This window comes from Schistosoma mansoni, chromosome 1 (assembly GCF_000237925.1).
Source record: "Schistosoma mansoni strain Puerto Rico chromosome 1, complete genome".
NCBI classification, from domain to species: Eukaryota; Metazoa; Platyhelminthes; class Trematoda; order Strigeidida; family Schistosomatidae; genus Schistosoma; species Schistosoma mansoni.
This window is the reverse complement of record NC_031495.1, coordinates 6,058,053-6,084,494: the sequence shown is the minus strand read 5'-3', so window position 1 is coordinate 6,084,494 and position 26,442 is coordinate 6,058,053. Positions and strand designations below refer to the sequence as shown.

At 34.8% G+C, this 26,442-nt stretch overlaps 1 protein-coding gene across 1 annotated transcript; it reads right to left on the bottom strand.

The window, feature by feature from the left end:
- Positions 1–18,127: 18,127 nt before the first annotated feature.
- On the bottom strand, positions 18,128–24,035 carry Smp_124280 (hypothetical protein; the record flags this gene model as incomplete). The annotated part of the gene is made up of 4 exons (XM_018793085.1): positions 23,972–24,035; positions 22,621–22,759; positions 20,090–20,445; positions 18,128–18,377 (listed from the first exon to the last, which is right to left on the bottom strand). Exons 2-4 carry the CDS (start codon positions 22,720–22,722, stop codon positions 18,128–18,130), a joined length of 708 nt encoding a protein of 235 aa, XP_018647633.1. The 5' UTR covers positions 22,723–22,759; positions 23,972–24,035.
- Positions 24,036–26,442: the final 2,407 nt, after the last annotated feature.

Below are 26,442 nucleotides of genomic sequence, written 5' to 3'. Positions count from 1 at the left end.
CATTTTAATCAAATTAACTTATCAGCCTAACCATAATCTTCATTATCAATGTTCTTGAGTAAAAATTTATGTTCATAGTTGAAAGTGTGAGTCAATTGAAGCTAGACCACCAGGGAAAACCTGGAAGCACTAGATGGCCATTTCGTCCTATTGACTCACGCTTTCAACTATAAAAATACTTAATCTCCACAAAACCCCTTCTGATAAAAATGTATGACTATTAGGTTATGTATATATGTGTCTATTAGTCAACATAATAATTTTTTAATTAATTAAGCTTGACATGTCTGATATGCTTTTCCATATGAGTGAAATTATGGTTGATATATCTCTGATCAATATGTGTTTGATAGATGGAAAAGACAATTAAATAATCTCAGTTGATATCATGAATGAATGAATGTTAAACCACCATTGAAAACCTGGAAGCTTAGGATGGCCGTTTCGTTCTAGTATGGGACTCCTCATCAGTGCGCATCCACGATCCTGAAGTTAGATATTAACACCGTTGGATGCCGGCTCAGTGGTCTGGAGGTTAGGCGTTTACGCGCGAAACCGAAGGTCATGCAATCAAGTTCCACATGCGGGATCGTGGATTCGCACTGATGAGGAGTCCCATACGAAGACGGAACGGCCGTCCAATGCTTCCAGGTTTTAAATGATGGTTTAACATTTTTCCATTCATGATATTAATTGAAACTCAACAATCTCCACAACCCTATACTGATAATCAAAAAAATATTATCAATAAGTATAGTATTTGATAAAAGAACAAACGTGTGTCTAAATGATTTCGTCTTCTTATAAATTGAATAATGAGGGACAATGGAAAAAATGTTTAATTTAAATTCACTTAGTATCGTTTGTTTGAGTCTTCCCATTGATGTTTAGGACTGTAACTGGTCAGTCTCTTATTAGCCATATGTGCATACTGTGAGTATTGCCTCGATATAGCCTTAATTCACAAGCGTTGTAAACAAAGATGGATGGTGGCTAGTAGTGGAATCCAGTTTGACGCGCGTTTCGTCCTATTTGGGACTCGTCAGCTGGATGTACCTGCATCAGAGTTGATTTTCACTCTGGGAGTCGGACCCAGTACCTTTCGCTTCAAACGCCATCAGGGCTCAGTAGATGAGTAGATAAAGCGATGGCGTTTGAAGCGAAAGGTACTGGGTTCGACTCCCAGAGTGAAAATCAACTCTGATGCAGGTACATCCAGCTGACGAGTCCCAAATAGAACGAAACGCGCGTCAAACTGGATTCCACTGCTAGCCACTATTCATCTTTAAGGTTTAATTTAGTTTGAAAAAATGTTGGCGTTAAATTGACCGGGCATTTTTTAAATTGAAAGACGTGATTTCAGTTTTTTTTCCATATCCGCATAAATGATTGGGGTTTAAATCCGAGGATACGAAAAATCAATGTAAATTTTATTAGCGCTTGCTGTTGGTTATCATTAAGTAACAAACTTATGGAAAAATAGTTGAAAGTTACGTAATAGTGTGATAGAAATAAGGGAAATTCATTGCATACAAAGTCTTATTGTTACATAATTCAGACAATCCAATCATATAACGAGTTAGAGATGAAATGTTCAGAGAGATGTCAAATGTCGGTTGAGTAGCTCTTTGTCATGATGTCAAGAAATATCGATTAATGATAGAAACCACAACTAAGTTAATCAATTATGTAACACAATTTAAATTGATATGAACCAGATTACATTAAATAAAGATTTTACCCAATTCATAACAACATCATAAACTGATAGCCAATCAAGTCTGGTTTAATGTTACATTTCTGAGTATTATTTGTAGAAATACTGTTCAAGTTATCAGGGTAAACATAATTCATGTTAAGCAGAGATGGATGGTGGTTAACAGTGGAATATAAGACTCGCGTTTTGTCTTATTTTGGGATTCGTCATCTGGTTTCCCAAAGTTGATATTCAATGCAGGACTCGAGTCCAGAACCATATGCTTTAAACGCCATTGCGTTATTTACTTAACTACTGAGTTCAGATAACAATTGCCCACCCCATTGCTTATAATGCTTGTGGCTTAACAGAAATATTGATACAATCCTTATAGGATTCACACATGTCAAAGAGACTGATCAATCCAGTACTCAACATCAATGGGAAGATCCAAACAACAAATATGTATGAATTATCATTCATGTTAGCCGAATTTTCAGTGAGATTAATCACAAGATGATAATAATCACATGTTTGTCACAATTCCTCAAATGGGTCATATAACTGGGGATAATTGTGCTGGTCTCGTCCTCAGAGTCAATGATGTCTATAAAGCACCAATGGACAAAGAGTGTAATGATAAATTTGTAGGGTAAATGATGGAAATACTTTTGAAACTGGGTAAGGAACTCATATTGTCTCACAGTGAAATAACATCCATATTTTCTAAACAAATTATTATTGTATGGTGGACTTGTAGAGACTGTAGAATTTTCAAAGTTTAAATCACTAATTGACCTTATCTAAACCATCATTATAAACTTATGAGCACTGGGTAACTGTCTCAACACAAATTGAACTCCACTGGTCATAGCTTATCACTAGGACTTCAGGAGTTACATCTTGAAGTTAGTGTCAGGTGTCAGACAGTTATTTACCATACGGAATGGATGATAATTGTGCCATATTGTGAGTTAGTTGAAGTTAGACCTTAAGACTATCGGACTTCGGCTCACTGGTCTAGAGGTTGAAGGTTCGTGCGCGAGACCGGAGTACCTAGGTTCGATTCCCAGTTGCGAGGTTGTGAATGAGCACTACTGAGTTTTCCTACATTAGAACGAGACTGCCGCCCAGTGTTTCCAGGACCTCAGTGGTGATGTGGCTAAAGTCTGTTCGTGATTAGCACTTTGGAAAGTAACATTTGGTGACTGATCTCTTAACAAAATCCTGTTTATGTGTTTCGCATTGTTCTGGTGTATAATGGACTTGCGTATATTTGAGGTTGCTCGTATATTTTATTTCACTGTTATTTAGAAATAGTTGATATAGCCTTTACTCAGTAAAAGATTTTGTAATATTTACTTTAGTAGATTGTGAGGCTTATCGTTTGCGTTTGAACCAAGGGGATTGTGAGAAATTGCTGTTTTTTGATCTTTAAAAAAACACTTTAGTAAAAGTGAGTTCGGTAATAAAAATAATTGTGACAAATTTTGGTCATTTTCAACTTCTATCACGAATCAATCTTTGTTTGCTTGTAATATAGTTAGGGAGGGCAGTTATATTAATCTAGTCTGAGTATTGATTAGATCCCTTAGACTATCTATCTAGTACCAATGAACTTCAGCCTTGTATTCATCCCAACATAATACACGAATCTTACCGTCGATACAAACTTTGATTTGAAAACGCTTATGGAAGAGTAGGTGTTATGAGTGACGTTTCTTAGTGATGGCAGACGAAGTCATGACGAACAATAGTGACGATGGTTCAAAAGTGGTAGAAATACTTGGATTGATTTGGAAACCGAAATATAATCACCGAAATGACTAAACGAGAAGTTAACTATGGTATCTAATGTTTTCCCGTTAATCAAAATTTCACTTCTTTTCATTGAGAACTCAGGCTTGATATTAACGATGGCGCAAACAATTATATTCCACATCAATTTATTATTGTGGATGAAGTGTAAATGGACATTTTGTCGTGCATATAATTGTTCCAAACATATCGTAATTTTATCTAACAAAATCAATGCTACACAAAGTCACCAGTATTTAAAACTAATTTGTCAGATAGATGTAAGACCACAGAAGCAGTTACTAAATATTGAATACTAGTTTTATAGTTAATAAACAACTCAAAAAGTTTTAATAGTTGAGGTCATGGATCAATTGAAGCTAGACCACCATGGAAAACCTGGGAGCACTGGACAGCCGTCTCTTCCTATTATGGGACTCCTCAGCAGTGCGCACCCACGACCCCGTCTCGCGAGACACAAACGCAAGACCTATCAGCTAGGCGTGAGCGCTTAATCAGTAGACCACTGAGCAGTCATCCAACGGTGTTTGTTTACACTGGAATAAGTATTATAAATGAAACATCCAATATCCGAAGAGATTTAACTCACACAAACGAATTTCACTCCATCATTCATTAGACTAATTTAGTGAACATGATATTACATATCATAATCAACAATGCAAGCAAATGAAGCAAAAATGAGTGATAATTTCTTGTAAACCATATAGTGTCATCATCTCTCAAGCTGATAATATAGACTATATTATCCGTCACTACATTCCTCACACTCAAGTTTCGTGAACAGATTATGATAGACTATTACAGATTATCGTTAACCATGTGAACAAATGGAGCAGAAATAAATAAAAAACCCTCATAAGTTCATCGAACGGATTCCGAAAAGGAAAGTTGTCAAATGAACGCATACATGCAAGCAGAGCACGTGGATAATGTTTATTTGGTTAATGTACTTTCGTCTACTCTACCAGAACATCTTATTCATAAATAAAATCACAAAATGATTAATTACTCAATTGGTTTCTCTTACTCTCTTCATATGACAAGAGGTTAAATTTGAGAATGTATGTACCGTTATGTTTGGTATGAAATGGATACAGCTCATAACTGATAGTATATAATTGAATATCATTTATATGAGAAGAAAATTAATGAGTTGAAGATGACTTCTGAGAAGGGAAGTGGCTCTGATTATATGTGCACTTGATTGTGGTTGAGATGGTTGACACGTGTTTGTTGAAGAAACTGAACTATACACCTCACCTCTATTCAATTTTATGATTATAGTCAGTTAATATAACATCATTTGTGGAAATAAATGGGAGATATATGAATTAAACTGAGGATAAGCGATAAAAGTACGATATAATGATCATAGTGAAATTCGAATGTGTGATTTATTTGACAACTTATGACAAACTGTTTCCATCCCCTCTCAAATAGACACACACACACAGATAGACTAACATGGAGATGGTTTGCCTGTATGTGTGCATAGAAGTCTGTGTTCATGTTCACATGTTCTCATATCAATATATGAGAATGATTATTGGTGAATATCTACATGGACAATCTGGTATGAATTGTTGAGATCAAACAGATTGTTGAGATGATACCGATTCAGTTTGTTCATGGTTTATTATAATAAAAGACACACTTCAATACTTAAATCTGTGGTGAACGAGTTGATTAATTAATAATTAGTAAGTGGTAGTACTATTTGTTACTAACATCTCAATCTGGTTGTTTCATTCGTTTCTCTTCTTCCACTCATCAATAATGGTGATAGTGATGACACGTTTCCACATTCACACTCTCAGTTCAATCTCGTTGCATTAAGACTTTGTTTGTCGGTGTTTCAAATGCGAATGAACACAGTGATGGATACTAATGAAATTCTTATTCGATATGTTAGTGTAATAGTTGCTGTTAGTCTATGCTTACTATGAAGGTGAACAGGAAATACTTATTCCACTTTGAATTGGTATTCAGAAGAGTTTCGAATGAGTGGTATGAGATGTGGCTCGTAACAAAAATATGAGTAGGAGAGATGGTGAGAATGAGAATATCAACTATGTGCATTGAATCTTGTTAGTTACATGTTCACACTCCTTGATGAGATATTTGTTCAGAAGATGAATTTCAGCGTCTGACTATGGTTCTGTGTAACAATGAATGACAAAATAAGAACGTCAGTTTAGCAGATTCATTCGGATTTCAAACAATCTGTCAACAATTGCCGAGATCTAAATGAAATGCCAAACGTTTTCAGAAAACTCAAATTACTTCAGACGAAAATACTCTGCATGTAGTTACAGTGATGTGAGTTATTGAGTTCTTCAATATGGATGGATACACTATCTTGACTTGAACATTATTTCAAACAAAATGTATCTAAATGTTGCTAACAGTTGAACAGAACAATATGTTTGGTTATGGTCTCTCATTAGGGGGCTTTGCATTGTGGAGTACTGACAAACCAGAAAGTAATAAATAGAGTACACATGAATGAAACAGGGTTCAGTGTTTTATAATTGTGATCTAAGCAATTTATAACATTACATCATTTTAAATGTGATTGCGTCAAGAGTGGTTGTGTGGAATAATGTCTAATTCATTTGTGTTAGTTGTTTGAGTTTTCCCATTGACAGTGAGGACAATAATCAATCGGTCTCCTTTCTACCTACGTAAACCTTGTAAAGATTGCTCGCTTATTACCATTAGCTCACAAGCATTTTCTGAAAAGATGTTGTGAGATACAGGTACATCAAGCTGACGAGTATAAAACAGGAAGAAACTCACATCCTGAATTCCACTACTGATCATCATCAATCTCGGCTTATAGATATATATTTAGTGAACTATTAGTGGAAATAATTTTCTCGACTAGTATTTCTGTACGTTTTGCTACAATTTTGGTGTAATCGATTGATTGCATAACACTGAGTTACTTAATAAAATTGTGTAAAACTTCAAAATAGTTGGTGGACTAACATTTTTGTTTGTGAGAATATTTGTAGTTGATATTCATAATATGAAGATGCTCACCTAAATTAATTGGTCACATCTGATTTAAACCAAGGATGAAACTGAACGTATAAAATAAAATGAAATCTTCGTAATGTGACTGAACAGTCTTAATGATTGAGTGGATGGGAGCATAGTTGTGTGTGTGTGAATAACCTCTGATAATTGTTCATTGTTATTATAAATTTCAAGGGAACCAGGTTGAGACGCATTGACTTTCTTGTGACGAAATTGAAATCTCAGCTAAATTTACCCATGTTAATATGTTGAGAGGACATCTGGAATATTTTGTCTGTCATGGATGAATGTGATGGTCTGCTTAAACTATCTGACTGTCTACTTTCCACCTGTATGAATATTGTAATCCATTGTAAATAGATTTGTACTTTATATTTGTTTAAAGTAAATAACTATGAATACTAACGTGATGCACTTTCAGGCATTTATAACGAGTCTACAAATGATTGTGATGCTAAATATTGGAAGAGTGAAATGGAAACATTGTAGTTGTTGTCAGTGTATTGTGATGCTCGTCTACACTTTGAAGAAATGATGACTGGTCAGATTGTAATTCACACATTCATTATATACTGGATGCAAATACATATTTGTAATAAATGAGTTTGTAGAGAATGTTTGTGATTGGAGTTGGGTGATGGATACTGATCTCGTCGAAATATCATTATCATTATTATTATTAGTTTTGTGAGCATATAAAGAATTTATTTGTTCCTCACACAGTATTACTGCATACTGTTTATTTTGACTCTGGAGATTTTAATGTATATGTAATCATGGTTTCAGACACTGTGATGTTAAACGTTTTATTTACCTCAAATTTCACTAGTTCCTTGGATTATTAATTCAAAATTGTAACTATAGAACCTGACGAGGATAATTTTATTCAGAGTATTCATTGTTCATGCATCGGTGTTTTAAGTAATTTCTCGTTACGTAGAAGCAGGTTTTAGGAAATAATTTTAATCTGTAGATGATGTTGATCACAAATTGATCTCATTTAGGGTATCATGAAAAGTAACAGGAACTTACCAATCTCAACATGGTTCGAACCCATAATTTTTAGGTATCTCAGTGAATATTTAATCTTTAAAGTTAGTCAGTAAGGGTTCTTTGGTACATATTTCAATTTCCAATCGATTCTCAATGTAGAGAGACTATCACCTAATGCCAAAAATGATGATTATTCCACTTTCGATATATCTGAACTTTATTGGCCATGACTTCCTACTGAAACTTGATAGAATTATCTTAAAGTAAGTCATTAGTGAGTTGATGATTGTAACTTGTATAAATTGGACAAAACAGTTATCTAGTGCTCTCTGATTTTCCATGATACTTCAAATGAGATCATTTCCTGACAAATACCAACTGCAAATGTTTGCTTGGCATACTAAAAATATTCCAAGTTATACTTGATATAATGGTAAGAAGTGTCATTGGAAAATGAAAAAAAATCATCTACTATGGTGTATGCTACTTATATCAACATAAGCAGAATACAACACCAACCACAAGTGGGAGACCTGGCAGCAGAAGGTTGGGAAGATCGAATCGAAGAAAGTGAGAACAGAGAGTAATCGCAACAACAATGAAGGAACAATGAAGCTTGAGATATTTTATGTAGAATTCGCAAGTGAAGTATTGAACATATGGTTTTCATATATGATGAAAGAACTCTGTAATTTCGCATTGAAAGATAAATCGGTTGTCCCTTAACTGAGTTCTCGACCACTGCACTGCTTCAAAATCACTTCTTGCAACGAGGTTGGGTTGGCATAACTATATAAATGTTTAATAATATTAAAAAGACCTTCTTTTTCAAACTGTTAACGGTTGCTTAATGATATGGAGTCCCACAATAGGATGAAACGGCCGTCCAGTGCTTCCAGGTTTTCTTTGATGGTCTAGCTTCAATTGACTAACGTTTGCAACTATGAAAATACTAAATCTCCACAAAACCCCTTCTGATAATAATGATAAATTGCTTACGCAGCTGAAATTTCCATGATCAGCTACAACATAATAAATATTTTATCACTTAGAAACCATACACACATGTATACATACTTTTAATTTACGTTGATTAATAGTCAGCTTTTGGATTCGACTCTAATTACTATGCGGAGGTCTTGGAGATTTTAACTTATCGCTTACCACTGATTAAATGATATTCACTTATTATATGAAATAAATTTACCAATTATGTGTTTTTGCGAACTGAACAGTATCCTTAAATGGCAGATTATTTGAAGCTGTTGTTGCTAACACAACTTTCTTCTTATCTCAGTCTGAATATGTGGTATATGACCTGAACCATAAATGTAAAAGCCTTGATATCTGACTGATATCTTGAATTTTTAAAATATTTTATGAAAATAAATCATCGGACATTCATATTCTTCTTAAGGATGGTCAGTAGTAAAGAAGATGGGTGAGTACAGTGATTCACGTAAACTAGAGGTTAAAAGCATACTAAGAGAAGAGGTTTAATTGATACAGTTCTGACTTCTCTAAATGTATATCGTACGCTTCATCAGCACTTACTATACAAGAGCTCACTATCTTTGCTAGATTTCTAATTATTTTGCAGATAACCTTGAACACATAGTCTGTTCTGATCAAATGACCTGTGTTCACAAATGTTTTTGTATCGCCTCCGATGTATCTGCGGTCTTACTACTTAATCTTTATTGTCGGGAATCATTGTAATTCCCATGACGTGAATTGAGAAAATGAAAGACTAGTGAAAATAAAGATTCACTAAGTCTCCAAAACACGTCTTTAAAACAGTTCGTCGAAACACACGTCATCATCAAACCAAGTATACTTATTCATATTTTGATTTTGCATACAATTTATGCCTTGTTAATAAAAGTCATATAAATTAGAAGATACACAGGAGTAACTGTAAAATATACATGAAGTTCACCCAGAACAGTACAAATAATCTAACTGTCCTACTGGACGAAAATTCACACCCGCTATACTGAACGAAGTTCACACTTATCGATACAAAGCATGTGGACTTGAAATTATGTTACATTGGCAAATATAACCTCGATATCGTACTGACTAAAATCTCACTCCGAGAATAAAACCAATGTTAAAATGTCATACCGGAAATAAAACTACTGTCATGACTTGTTTCACCGAGTTGAGCAAACCTGGATTGACCTTCTTATCCGGATTTGTCAACAAAATATCCAATTATGGAGGTTCACATGGATACACTTCCTCTATATTCAATTCATTTACTAAAATGCATATATATATAAACACATTTCAGAGTAGATTGTTAGTCAGTTGAAATGATTTGGTTTAATGTTTTGCATAACATCTCAGTCCTCCTCATAACTAGAGCCATTCATTATTCATCTTGATTCTCGCACACTTGATGGCTAGTGAACATTGAATGTTATTTACATTAGACGAAATGAAGAGGATAGGGAAGTGTAGGGAGAGGTAGATAATGAAATTCCAATACACAATGAAGCAAATAATAAACAAGTCATCAAAATATTCATTTTATTCCCACTAACCACAACATAGAGATAGTGTTCAATAAATTTGACCAACTTGGTTGTTTATCATTTATATCAACCTGAACTTCTGTATGTTTTAGTCTGTTCCATATTCGTCTCAATCTTCACACTATTATCACTGATAAAGTGTGATAGTTTAATGAGGATGAAGCTAGAAAAATGTAAGTCGATTTCAAGTTGCCGAATCGTTTACATTATTATTATATTTCAATCGTCAAACCATACAGTTTTGGGTAGAGATTATTGGACAAAAGAAAAAATCCATTACAAATATTAACTAGAATATCAATCACATGTGAACAGAGAGGAAGAGAGAATTTGGCTTACAGAAGTGAAATAATTTGGCGACAATTTGTGACATTTCTATTCAATCTTAATGAACAAGTGAATTCTTGTATCATAATGTTCGTGTTTAGAGGGTGAAGAGAAAGAGAATGTGGGTTGGTGTAGTGTGATAGAAATGATTTGTTTTCATCGTTATTCATCTTCATAATAACCTAATGTTTATATTAATGAGAGGAAGTGAGAGAGAGAGAGAGGATTGGTGGGTGATGAAGAACGAAATCCGTGTAGAAATAGTGATGGTGCTGTTTTCAAGTTTTGAAGGTATCATTTAGATACTCTCCTCCCACTTCTTTCTTCTACTTGTTGCTGAACAGCAAATTTCCTTTAAACTTATAGTTGACAAACACACGTACACATTGAAGTGCATACCTGTATCAGTTATTGTGAATACTTGTGTATTAGTATGTAAATACACTCATTGACAAACTGTATTTGTTTACACTGTCCACTTCAATAGTGAAATGTAAACGTTGTTGAAGATGACTATGTTGGTGATGATGAAGTTAATGATAGTGATGATGATGTTGCTGACTTTAGTTTACTTCTGTTCATTTATACTTAATTGGTTATGTGGCATTTAGTTGACTGGACATTTTGATTCTTTGTCATAATTGTTGTGTTTAAGTAGTTGTTTCATGTGTAGTGGAGAGGTGGAGAGTGATAGTTTGTTTACACTAACTGGAATGTTTGTATGAATGTAAATGTAGATTCGAGTGTCTAATTTATGTGTCTCATTCCAATATTGATGGTATGAAAAGAGAATATAATTGATTGGAAGTTCGTTGCTTCGAATATATAGGGAGAATCAAAGTTGACGCCTCCAATATAACGATCATCTTAACAGGTGAATTTATCAGGGAGTGTTGGTTGTCATGCTGAGTAAGAATGGCAGCAGGATGCTACGGGAATGCATACATAATGTTAAGTTGTTTAATCTTATATTGCTTGATTCAGTGAAGAAATTTCACACTATATAGAGACAAATGTTGACTCTTGCAATCGTTTACCACAAAACGAGATCATACCTGTAGAGTATTTTACCTTCATTTTATTTCGTACTTAAAACTGACTGATCAGTATAACGATATTGACTACTTGATGGAATAGAAGTTGAACTTACTTGTCACAGTTCAACTGGTATTTTGAACATCGAGTATGGTTGACTAGTGATTTGTAGTGTAAAGTGTCGTGAATGCTGAATCAACACTCCATAGGATACAGTTAAATGAGTGCATATGAATAAGATTTTGTATGAAAATATGACAGTTGTGTCGAGTGTGGTGACAGTTGAGTGACTCAACATGAAATGTTGTAGTCATAAAGTGTAAATTGAAGGAGGATAATTGAATGCAAATGGTATGTTGTATGAAGATGACATATATTCACTGTCCACTATTTTCAATACATCTTAATAACTGGTTAGAGTGTCCATATGAAAACACTTGAAGAATTGTTTCATTCTATTTGACATAGAAGAATGGTCAGTCATGTTAGGCCTTAGTTTGTATAAATAGTGAAGCATTCTTTCACTACTTTACATTCAAACTGTCATTATTTCATGACTAGATCTTTTCAAATACATTGATTCCAACCGTTCGATATTTTAAATAGATTTCATTGAATCTTTTCCATCCAACGTCATTATCATCTTCACTATCCTGATATTTCTCATAATTTGTATAGGTATTTGAAAAACTGAAATTATGATTGGATTATTTTAAGAATGTGAACCATCAATAAGCCTGAGACTGTAAATGACATGATTTATGTTATACCTCTCCGTTGGTTATTTATCATGTCAATGTGTTCAGTAACCTACCTAAGACTACTTGTTTCTTAATTATATTCATGCCACCAATTGTTAGTGAATGTAATCACGATTTCCATTTTCATACTAATTATCCCACTTGACATTAGTATGTCGTAATGTTATGTGGTAGTATTCAACCAGTTGGAAGTTCTGTATTTGGTTTGGTTGTTACTCACTAATAAGGCTTTTCTACAAGACTGAGGGAACCGGTAGTTCTCATGAGATTAAAACCTGACTTACTCACTATGACATTCAGAATTTGTCATTAAACCATTCAAGTAATAGGTGAACTTCAAATACGTTCATCACCTAAATTTCTGCGTTTGAGATCACAAAAGATCACAGTATTATTTGTTGTTGACGGAAACGCCTGCATTGAACTTGAATTTCTAATCAAATTCGTAATATTGATGTTGGTTAATGTATTCCCCAGGTTGAATAACCACATCTCAATAACCATATGCTCCCCAAATGTCAAGGAACCACCCAAGTAGTTGTTTATGCTAATCATTTTATCTAAAGTGTCCGTAGATAATACTGTTAGTTTGTTTTTATGTAACATTTTGAAAAATACTCTTATATATTTATGTTCATTGACAATAATGAAGATCTTTTCATTTCATCAGATATTGTATTGATGATGTGAGCAGTTCGTGATTGGTGTATGGACATTAATAGTGAATTGATGAAAAGTACTCATAGCAACTGTGGAACATTCTGCATCATTATTTCTATTGATTTTGTATAAAGATTTTGAGAGCTTACCACAGATTGATCTGAATGGAATTCGTTCTTCGTCAATTCTGTGCTATCATCCACATCCTGGTTTGTTTATTACTCAGCTAATAATGACAGTGCATTAGACTGGTGAGTTGTGCAGAACTGCCTTCAGTATGCATCTATGTGCGTGTTTCTAAATAAAGTAGATGTAATGCTTTATAGTATATTAGCACTTGGTTGCTGAGCTGAACCAAATACACTCATAAATCTGTACCATGAATCGTGTGATTTCAAGTATCTACATTTTCCGACTATTGCATTTTACTTGTGCTATTATTACTTGTCTCCAATGTCATCTGATTATTTATTTATTCTCTCTCTCAAGCACACCTATACAAACACATTCCTAATATACTATCACTAATTATCCCATATACTACCTCACCTGTTCAAATCCACCACTGTTAATACCACTGATACTACTATCAAAACTTCGTTGTAGTACAACCCAAAGCATAGTTACAATTAATTACTCACCAATCTATTTCAGTCAACATGATATTAATCTGTCAAATTGTACTGCTTCCACATAACAATGATACGAGATTAGTAATTAGAATTGTCGTCTTCTTTTTCATTAGAGCTATTAACATATTCACATGTATTTTATGAACAAGGCCATTAATAATATTAACGATAATCATATTATCCAGAAGACTCCATAGTGTTTGTGTTTTCTTGATGACTTATGTTGTAGAAATTGTGAAAATTGATGGTATTCTGATGTTACACATAAAGTACACAGCCGCACATATATATAGCACACATGCACAGTTCACATTCATACGGATGTATACAAGTGCACATATGGAGTATTTGTGAATTCCATAAGAGTTTTCCGACGAATTTCTCGTTCCAAACTGATTCCACTTTATGTTGTTTGCACACATAAAGATACATGACTAACAAGTATAGAATGATGTACAATGTACTAATAACGGTGATAATATTCTTTATAATTAGGTTTTCCTCTTTACTACTACTGCTATTACTACAACTAGTGATAATACTATTAACAGTAAGTAATTACACTCATTGTTTACATTCATTTATACATAAACGATATTTATTCATTTCACAATGTGAAAAACGATCGACAGAGGAGAGAAGGATACGGTGACATTTGAAGTTGTAAAACTGAAGAAATATTTTTATGTCTCTCTGTGTGTATGCGTGTGTATGTAGGTGAGTGAATGTGATTGTGTTTATGTATGTGAAACTTTTAAAAGAGTGCAGCGTTGTGCAAATCATTGCAAACAAGCATAATTTACTTGTTCTAACTGAACTATGAAACAGGTTAACATCAAATGTTAAATTGTGTTGTGTATTAAAGTGAATAATATTGTTTGAAGTTGGTCAGTGATATAGTACATACTCACACTATGTTACATCTACATGGTATGAAGTGTGATTAACTTTAGTACACTCACTGATAACATGAGAGTTTCTATTCCCTGTATCCTACTTTTAGACGTTGGTATTTTTCCTTAATAAAAACGTGGGAAACGATTTGTTCTGATCAATTATTTAATATCATTTTCATTTAACTAAGTATGGAATTTTACTGTATTATCACGCTAACACTGAGACTGCCTCGCTGAATGAAGTGCAAGAAAGAAAATATACTCGAGATAACGACAATAATGAAATCTTAAGATTGAGAATTTTGCCTAAATAGGGAGTCCATGTACTTGACTTTAATGGACATTTGTTTTAAGGTTTACTGATACTTCCTGGTATTCTAAAACGAATTAACTGGACTATGGTTCAAATCTGTAAACTAGCGGTTGAGAGTTGAGTGGTCTAATAACCAATCCTCCGTTATGTTTTTAAATTAATAAATGCATTTTATTTATTAAACAATTGTTAAACTCATACTTTCGCCACAAACTTCCTCAAGTTTTCTTATCAAAAGCGGAAATTCAACCTAAAACTTATCAGAAAAACACGAGACTTGGCACAAAACGGTATCAATTCAAGTTGCCTTGAAACAGTTTCACTATAATAATTATTTTCCGTACGCAAATACAGTAGTTACATTTTAGTGATGTTTTTCCTAATTAATAATTAGTCTTATGTATCCTTTTCATGTAACACTATAATTATTAAACTGAATGGTAGTTTCAATACCAAGTTCTGCGTTTCATATGTGTAATATTTTGATGACATATTGATTACATTGAGATTGAATCGAGTATACGCGATGAATTAAAAAACCCAACTGTTATTACTGATATGAAGAGCCAATTAGAAGTAGCTTAATGAGAGGGCCAAACGATGACAATCAGAAGTGACCTAAAGGGTAAGCGTATTTCATTGGCTAAGAAATGGATCAATTTACTAAGGATTATAGTGGTATATATACAAATGAGTATCTGTGCATTTTATTCGGTAGCTCAATGTACTTCCTCTCTCACTCTTGCGTTTGCACTCAAGTAGTCAGTTGGGTGATTAGCGCGTAGCACACCATGTATGAGCATCAGATTTTGGACACCGCCAATCACAACAATTACATTTTGAGCTTGTTCATTTTTCTGTATTATTTTATTCCAGAGTTTTAACACGAAACGAAATAATAGATTGATACATTATAAGACTTGATACTATTACAAAACTCATATGCTAGACAGAAAGTTTGTCTGATAATCTTTTGATACATGTACAACAGTGCTATCTCAAATAAGCCACCCCGCTCCCTGGCCGTTTATTTACAAAAAGGCAATATATGCAGGAATATTTTACAAGGAAATTAATCACGATTCATAAGTCATAGATCATAAGATAACAACAGAGCAAATAGTCTCCGCTATATGTAGGCTAGCCTCATCGTAAAGTGAAATGAGCTAGAAGACTGCTAAACACTAGAGAACACTTACAGTCGATTGGTCACTGAGTAGTGATTGACGTCATGTATGTCAATTCCTTCTTGAGTGCTAATCGAATCCTACCGACTAAGTTTTAATGTAGCCACTAGTAGAAGTGATTAGACATCGCAAGGGCAATACTGAGATGTAAGGTGGTGGTTAGAAGTAGTCGACAAGAAATCTTGGGCACAAGTTTGCTGCTGTTTAGTTAATCGCGGTCTAAATAGCTCAGTGATAACGTCTCTAAATGTGAGGCCGATTGACACGAGATCAGATCTGCCAAGATACTTCAGTTCTCTCTAGATAACAGTTATACCTTGCTAATGAGTGTCAAATAGCATAACACCTTGGCCCAGGGTTTTCTATCGGCTATCTCCAACCACCAACTTACACTTGAGAATGCTGATAATTGTTCTAAATTACTCAGAGACTTCACGTCATTGAGAATCTAAAACCACTAACGTGATGGGAACAATAGTTGAAATAACTAAGCAATTGATTTGAATTTCAATGGTCGGTACTTCAATAATTTGAAAAATGAATTACCACAGCGTGGTTTAGAGATATCTTATTCTCTATGTCTTAGGTTCAACCCTGTGTTGGAGGTAATAGATATGTAATTTTTAAAAAACTTTTAAACTTGTATGAAACATAGGTTCGATGTCCCATCATTTTCTAGCTGGTATTAGCCGATGATGAAAATTATCTTTAGTTTACAGAAAATCTTCAACACCTCATTAACATCATATTGTTAAGTTGAATAAATAACATATTAGTATTGAAGTCAAATGGTTTAATATCACAATTCAATGAAAAAAATTTAACTTGATTCTTTAATACATAAATATATCAGAAGGGGTTTCGTGGATATTATTATAGTAATTTTATTGATTGAGATCATGAATCAATTGAAGCTAGCCCACCATGGAAAACCTGGAAGCACTGTACGGCCGTTTCATCGGATGCCGGTTTAGTGGTTAAGCGCTCATGCGCGAGACTGATAGGTTCTGGGTTCGAATCCCGCGAGGCGGGATCGGGAATGCGCACTGCTGAGGAGTCCTACAATAGGACGAAACGGCCGTTCAGTGCTTCCAGGTTTTCCATGGTGGTCTAGCTTCAATTGATTCATGATCTCAACTAATAAGATTACATAAATATATAATGATGGATTCGATGAAGTCTGGGCTTGATAGTTTCAAATACATTGAGCATTGGGCTACTTACTTACTTACGCCTGTTACTCCCAATGGAGCATAGGCCGCCGACCGGCATTCTCCAACTCACTCTGTCCTAGGCCTTCCTTTCTAGTTCTATCCAATTTTTGTTTATTCTTCTCATGTCTGTTTCCATTTCTCGGCGTAATGTGTTCTTTGGTTTTCCTCTTTCTCTTTGGCCTTCAGGACTCCATGTGAGGGCTGGCCTTGTGACGCAGTTGGGTGATTTCCTCAATGTGTGTACTATATTTATATATTTTTGTTATATCCCAATGAGTAGAAAAGTCGAATTCCTGACGTTTCATGATTTACTATGGAGAAGTGGCTTACATTAAGTCACGACACGTCAGAAATACAATTTTTCTGTTCATTGAGATATAATACAATATATTTTTATTATTAAGTGTACAGTAAGTTGATTTTGTTATCGATAATGAGATTTAGGAACTAAGATAAAGTGATTTCAAAACGTTAAATCTAAAACTTTTTAAATTTCGAAAAACTCGGTATGCTAATTCAATCGAATATGACATGAAAGTAAGTGAAGACTTGATGAGAAAAAGCCTAAGGTCTTAAATTTTTCAGACGAACATTTAGCTACTTATGAGTAGTATAAACGTATTTAACAAAACTAAGGAAAATACGTTCGGCCAAGGAATATTTCTGTTACTTTGATTCATAATACTGATGTTATATAATGCAATATATCAAACCGCAATGTACCACAACATATACACAGATAATTCGGAGTAAACTACACATGAGAATGACCTGATAACATCTGGATTAGGCTACAGATTTGGTGTAGAATTGTAAACAAACTACTTTTACTTATTCTAACTGGAAGTCTAGATAGAAAAAGTGCTCGCCAGATTACCTTAAAACATCTAACACACAAATTTTAACAAAAGAGGTTTACTTGTAAATGGGGTAACAAAATAAGGGGAAATAAAATAGCACAAATTTACAAAATACAGTTTTTCTGTACAAATGCATTTTATGAGATAACATTAAGAGAGTTTTGATAAGACATGCATATTACAAGAGCAAGAACAATCAGATTTATTAGGAAACAACTCGGAGGGATACTTCGGAGTGACCAAACCACATGTATGTCTTTGACAGGAAGAGCAAGCAGTAGAACAACCACTTGTGGAAGACGTTCGACGTTCGTTGCGAGAATCCTTAACATCGGCTGATATAATATGGTTAGAGTGAGTTGTTATATAACCGGTTCGACTCAGATTAATATTATTGCACCTGACAAACAAAAGTTAGTTCTTTTTTTTAAAGAATAATAGTTATTTAAATAACAATAAAAAAATTACATCTAAAAATAATTGTAGAAGCTTCTACAAAAGGAAACAACAATACTATGTTGGGCAATATAATGAATAAAATTGCGAGTCAACTGATATTTTATTTACTTAACAATCAATCAAATGAATTATTTAAGATAGTAGCCGGCCCAGATGACAATTCAGTAAAAACTAGACTGAAGAGCTTTCGCACAGAATACAACAGACAGTTTGGATGCAACTAGACGATTCAGACTTCGCAGATGACCTAGCTCTCCTATCCCAAATATACCAACAAATTCAGTCAATGTAGCACCAGACTCTGGAGAAGTACTCAACGTACAGAAGAAAACCAAGATCCACAAATACAACACAAAGAACACCATACCAAACACACTAGATGGTGAAGCTCTCAAACATGCGGAAACTTTCACATATCTGGGCAGTATCATTGATGGACAAGGAGGATTTGATGCAGATGTGAAGGCAAGGATTGGAAAAGTAAGGACAGCATTCCTACAACTGAAGAACATATAGGACTCAAAGCAACTGTCAACCAACACCAAATTGGAAATCTTCAATACGAACGTCAAGACAGTTGTACTGTATGGAGCTGAAACTTTGAAAACCAGCACAACCATCATCAGAACAGTGCAAGTATTTATAAACAATTGTCTACGTAGGATATTCAATGTCCGTTGACCGGATATCGTCAGCAGAAACCTACTGTGGGAGAGAACAAACAAGCCTTTAGCTGAAGAGGAAATTAGGGAAAGACGTTAGAGGTGGTTTTGATATACATTATGGAAATCATCGAAGTGAACCACGGGGCAAGTTATAACTTGGAGTCCTGAAAAAAAAAGGAAAAGAGGAGGACTAAAGAACTCATTACGCCGGGAATCCAAGGCAGACAACAAAAGAATGAGTAGCAACTGAAAAAGACTGACCAGGATAGAATTCTATGAAGAAAGTTGGTGGGCAGCCTATGATCCTCCACTAGGGGTAACAGGCGTAAACAAGTAAATAAACAGCTTTCAGTAGGTTTATGAACTTAAGTGGTACCTCTTTCTACAATAGATACTGGTTGTCCGTAACTGGAATCAGACATAACCTTCATGTCAAAAAATAATACTGCAATCGGGAGTCGGTAAGTATTTCTATGTTCCTAAACCTGTTTAAAGGGAGAATGGTTGATTTATACATTTGTGGACAGGTTTGAAACTAATCTGGTTTTTCGGACTAACTGTTCACAAGGTCCAGCTCGGTGTGGTATGATCTTAACACTAAGTAGCACTCTACATTTTTATTACTGGAATTCTGTGAAACAAACTAGTATAAAACTAACTACTCTAAATCAGTCGACTGAAAATGGATACAAATATTCCCTATAAATTAGTACGAAAAAGATATCACTTCAGATGGACACAATTGTTGAAATATTACTATCAGTGATATGAGAGGTTTTAAATTTAGAGGTTCAATTAATTGATTTCTTGACAACGAAAGTAAAACTGTTATCATGTAAAAGTTGATTGATGTGTTTAAAATATTCAATTACATTGGGACATACAGTTACCAAGAATAATAATCTAATAGTTGTTCGACCATTAACTGCTTTTCTTTAAAAAACTAATCACTGCATATAAGGTAATGCAATTTCAAGAATACACTTACTTAGGAGTAGAACAATACTTATCCTGGTATAGTTTAAAACTGCATGAGCATGATAAGCTTGGATGTGAGGGACACGCTATTGTGAAGCGATTGTTGATATCTTCCTCACAACGATGGGCTATCGATGAGCAACATGATCGATGTCCAGATGAAGTAAAACCGGATGATGCATACTTTGAGACGTCACACTTATGTTGAGAGACAGAGTCTTTGTTTAGCCTCAAATTAATTAATGGATCACATATATCGGAAGATACTGGAAATGTTTGTACAGTTTGTGTAGCTTTACAAGATGTCGTTTTCCTTTCTCTACTATTTACGTCGGAAATCTCAGGTGAACTTCCAACTTCATGAAACTAAAGTAGAAATGAAAGTGAAAGATAAGCTAGTTTCAATGAATGCATAGATAATGGCGGTGTGGATCTGTTGCTTGGAAAAGGACTTCTCGACCTTGAGTATGAGGATGAGATTGTCTTATTGTGTGATGATACCCAAACTATGCAATCTGCACTTAGTCAGTTGACAGTTAGTGTCCGTAGGTACGGTATATGCTTTACACTTTCGAAGTGCAAAGTACTTTTACAAGATTGGCATGACCCTGATGCTGCACTCACCCTGGGTAGTGAGTAGATAGAAGTAGTCGAGAAGTTTCTGTACCTTGGTATCTGCATAAGCGCTGGTGGTGGCCCGAGTGATGAGATAAATCTACGTATAGTGAAAGCCATAGCGGCTTATGCCAATCTGGGCCATCTTTGGCTCCTCTGTAATGTTAGTCTGGCCGTAAAAGATTAGATCTATAACGCGTCGGTGAGAACAGTTTTGCTCTATGCTTGTGAAACATGGCCTCTCCGAGTTGATGATGTTAGACGACTCCCTGTGTTTGATCATCGTTGTCTCCGAAGGATTGATGGTATCCAGTGGCAACACTATGTTAGTAATGCAGAGGTTCGGCATCGTGTGTTCGGGCCCAGTGACGATAATCCAATTGGTGTCACTATCTTGAAACATCGACTTCGGTGGCTTGGACATGTTCTACGAATGTCGTCCCAGAGAATTCCACGTCGTGCATTATTTGCCGACGAAGCTGGGACCAGATGAAAAAAGCAGAGAGCTGTCCAGCGTATGGCATGGTGTCGTGGTATGAAAGAAAGCTGTACAGGACTAACTTCTGTTGGTCCTTCACGACTCCCTGGTCGAGGTCCCAGAGATGGTGCAACACAGTGGCTAGAGACGTTATCGGATATGGCTAAGAATAGAAGTCAGTGTCGACCGTGCTGTAACTTTCTTTTACTTTCTTCACACAAAACGGATGTAACTTCTTTATCGGGAAGAATTCTTTCTGGTTGTACCTTTGCTAACTGAACTGCTTCTTCCATTATTATTACTTCACTATTATACGCTAATTTATGTTCGTTATTGTTCCTATTTTTCTTATATGCATTTTACATTCCCTATCTCTTCACATTCCGATCGTTATTGTGTGGCGCATTTGTATTTGGTGCCCTTTCGTACCAATATTTATGCGTTCAAATAAATAAATAAATGAAATGGCAAAACTTGTCTTTGACAAGCGTAATTTAGTACAGTGAATAAAAGTACCCAATATTAGGCAGTTGCATAAACTGGTAGAAAAATACATACGACCAACATGTCATATCTTATGACACGAAAACGAGATGTGTTCTAGCATTATAAAACAAACCTGAAAAACTGTTAAGGAACTTTTGGCTCATCGAACTAGAAGTTAACACGAGCTTTTGTGTTGTTTACCAAATGAAAATTGAAACTTGGTGGTCCAGTTATAATTTTATTGAATGATTCGTGATAAGTCAAAGTTAGAAACTGATAAAAGTGAGATATCCGCCGTACGGATATAAGATGGGAAAAAACATGTTCTAGATTTTATTGTTTACACAACCATTATAGTGTGTAACAAGTTACATCGAAACTAAGTCTAAAACAAAAAGCTGACAAGAAAACTGATCGGATTCCCTTGATCTAAACAGAAAATAGTTGATCATATGTTGACTATAATAACATAAATGAAAGTTGGCTTTGGTTAAGCAATATCTTAAATGTTTTCTATAAAGACCCAGCTAATACCACAAAATGAGGTCACTGATTCACAAATCTCGTAAAGATACATTAACAATCACATACGAACTAAAAGCTTTTGATTTTCGACAAATTTACAAGTGAAATCAGAAGGATTTTACCAGGAAGTTAACCTAATTAGAAATTGATATACTAAGCTCATGAAATCATATCATGAACTAAGATGTTCAATGTTATTTGGAAGTATAGTAAACATTTACTAAAATAAGACAATTTATTTACTGGTCACGTGTCAAACTTAGTAAACAAGGTGTCATTTCCCAAGAGTTTAATTTTATACGAGTAAGTTTAAAGGGAATCGAGTGATGTTCCGATTTTTCTATATCTTATATGGGCCGATATAAGACCACAGACACTATATGTACCAACACTGATAAAACCTGCGAAAAGAAAAGGGATCAAAACTTAAAACTTACAGAATTGTCATATATCCTGCGTTCAAATCGAACAGCAGTGAGTAATTTGGTAATCATACTATCTATACCAAGGAGTAAATCTCTCCGCGTATCACTGGACATTGCTATAGAACTTTTGCACACTCCATAAACCAACAATCTAAAACAGGAATAGTTCATGACTCAGCATTTAAATAACACTTATGAAAGCCTTGTATCAAGGATATATATTGAGAGATAATTTAAGACAAAGAAAGCCAACCATAAATTTTTAGCTAAGCAACATAACTCAGCAATTAAAGGTTTATGTATGAGGCTGTGGTTTGTAACCGATGTATGGGAACTAATGATGCTACCTAGCTGCCTAGACCACGGTATATACGTTGTTTTGAGTCTCCAACAACAGATAATTGAACTTGGTTTAAACTATGAAATAAAACTAATCATTGTGTGAATATTTCCAGTGTGATGTGGCCCAATGATATCAACTTGTTTTGTAGGCTAATAATCACTGTTCAATGAGGCATTATCTAAAATGACTGCTCGCTGATTTATAAATTATTCAATCTGCATTATTTAAAAGCAGCACAAAGTACATACGACTGGAAATAACTATGGATGGACAAGCTCTAATTTACTGATTAAACGCGAGTAAGTGAGAAACGACAGACTAGTTCCGAGGATTTTCACTAAACAGATATCTGATCATACTGGGAACTACTTTTGGGTGGGTTAGACTATAAAGTCGACCAAACTCATCATATAAATTTAATACACTCATAGTTGCCAAGTCGAGATTTGCAACAAGTTTGCAGCTAACTTAACAAGATTGATATACTGCTTTAGCTTATCTTACTCAGTTGTATACTGGTAGTGGAGATTGGAAAGATATGAAATACATACATGTTTAATACATGCAGAACATCTGGTTATTTAGAATATCCTTGAACTGGTACTCATAACGGCAAAACTACTGGGAAAATAATTTCAACGCACAAAATATCCTTCATTTAAGAACTAAAATAGCTCATGTATCCAACAGTGAATATGTACACATTTATGTAACAAGAAATGATGTGAGATTCGGTAAATATATAATAGAAAAGACCTATCACGACGAAGAAAGAACTTCGAACAAAAACGGTCTTTACATTTTTTGCAACGTTAATGATACTACACATGTGGTATAAAAACACCAAAGAATTTCTTTAGGTCAACTTTTGAACAACTATATTTCTCCATAAAATCTGAGTCATCTTTATACTCGAGCAAATAAAACAAAAGTATCACTGATAGAGGGTTTGTCTTTTAGATAATAATGCCACATATAGATAGTATAATAAGCATAACAAAACAGACCCAACTGAACAACCTATTATATTAAACCATACAAACACAAAGCCCGCCAGTGTTTAATAAACCCGCTTTCATAGTGCTTTTCTTATTGCCAGTTGGAATAACACATGAAGAAAACCAAAATCTCTATAGTAAACTGATATCAATAAAGGGATTGAAAGTTTTCTATCTGTTTGTATAAGCAATATCTTCAGATATCAGTGGTGCGTAAATATTATAAAAGGTCCTGAACATCCCCGGAAATATTCGTACAGGACCAGTCCTAATACAAAACTTGAAAGGAAACCGCAAAATTTAAACTTCTGGTTATTCAGAGGTAATAGTGAACATAATTTCTACCCTTTAGGAGCAGTAAAGTGCAGGGATTCTATACTGTCGAAAATGGTCGACCCAACATATCGAACTCATTGGTATTTCTTCCTGGAGACTAAATATAGTACCTCGTGTAAATCTATTCGCGTTTGTGGTCACACACACTTTTTATAGTAAAATCAATTCACCGTTACTATGCATGAAAGTGTTCTACCAGAAGAAATGTTGGTTTCTGTGACTGCAAAGCTGCCGAATGACGAAAGACAGATTCAACGAGGTTTATTCCCTTTGTTATAGAGAAGGACTTGAGGGCCGATATACCTTCGTTTTTATTATCTTTCAAGTAACAGAACTTGTGGGTACACTTTAAAACTTCCACAGGCCTAGGAAAAATTGGGTGGAACGCTTACGTTCTTAACACTTGATTAACTCATCATTTGCCAACGCTCTCTAGACAAGCTTGAGTCAACTACAGGACTCCCGCTGCTATAACAAAGAAAGTCCGCCTAGCCTCTTGTTCTTACCAAGCTAAAATTTTTACCATGACCATTCACTCAGGATGAGGAAGATCACGCCTTTCGAATATAAAGCATCAACTGACTATATACGAACGCCCAAAATTTACAGAAAAAAGTAGATGAATTGCGCGAACTAAGTAACAATGAAAACACTCATATCGTAGAAATATCTGAAGCATTAGCATCTGAAACTACAGACCAGGAGCTAACAGTACCCGGCATGTCTTTGTTCTATAATAGCAATAAGACAAGAATGGGGGCGGAGCGACTCTGTATTTACGATCTGGCCTGGTAGCAAAAACTTTAGTGTGCAGTCAGGAGCTTATCAATCCTGGCTAATATATGCAGTGCTCAGCTAGATTGTCAAACATCTCGAGATTTCTAGTTAAAAATATCTACAGGAAGCCTACAGTTGTCACTGAGTAGCACTGTCGTATGCTGGGGAAACTGTCACTCTCTATTCGTCTCAGATAAACGCATATTCTGACTCCATAAGACTTTACTTTTCCTAAAGTCAAGTTCATTGAACACACATTTCATTAAAGAAGCGGAGTTTAAACAGCCCAACAACTATTAAGTCTTTTTTGAAAATTTTGTGTATGACAAATTCTATACACATACACACTTTTGTGTACACTTTGTTGATCTTTCGATTCCATTTGCGATGGTACTATTTGTATTTTGTTGTAGTTTTTGTTTTCCGAATTTCCATGTTTCTTCTGAACTACGTTTGTTGTTTGAGACGATATATAGTTATGACGAAAGGTACTACTGGATGGATTACAAACTAACAAGTTATGACAGTGCATATTAGCATTTCAGCCAAGCAAGCAGCTGAATAACAACACAATCAGAGGAGATAAGCCTCGGCGCCAGATAAAACTGATCGATGGATTTGTCTCTAATCTGAAAAGCTTGTTCCGTCACACAGCCTCTCTATTCGACAAGCGGAAACTGAAGTTTTTCAGGTTATAAATCCTGATGGTATGACATATAACGACAGTAATGCCGCATAGCTTTTGGCAAAACAATTTTTTCAAACATATATATACGATATCTGATCGTCTATGTGACGGCTTGTTATCGACAAATTTTCTTCCCCCTCAACAGCACGGCTTAAAAATACGAAACTCCTGTGTGATCAACCTGCTGAATTTAGATGAAATCATCCTTGATAGGAAGGGGGACGTTAATATTACATATCGTGACTTCTTAAATGCTTTTATTACGATCGACCATGGATTTTTTATCAATAAGCTAAAACGTTTAGGTATCAAGTTAGTGTTAATAGGTTGATTCAATTCGGATCTTAGTTCCTCTCTAGAGGCATCCATAGTTGAGCACGAGATTTGAAAAGCCTCAATATCAGGAGTCTCACCAAGAGTAATCTTAGTTCCATTCCTGTTTTTGATCTTTATGAACGACTTGCTAAATACATTTAGCTCGGTGACACTTATCTATGTAGACAACATAAATCTAAAGGTCCATTAAGCGGAAAAAAGATTCACCTAAGCTTCAATAGGACGTTACAACATCAGAAGAATGGAGAATAGACAGTGAGTTAAAACTTATCTGCCAAGATGTCATGTCACTCACATTCTACATCATTGGACACGAATAACTTACGTCCTCTGTAGGAATCAGTTCCCGTTTGCCT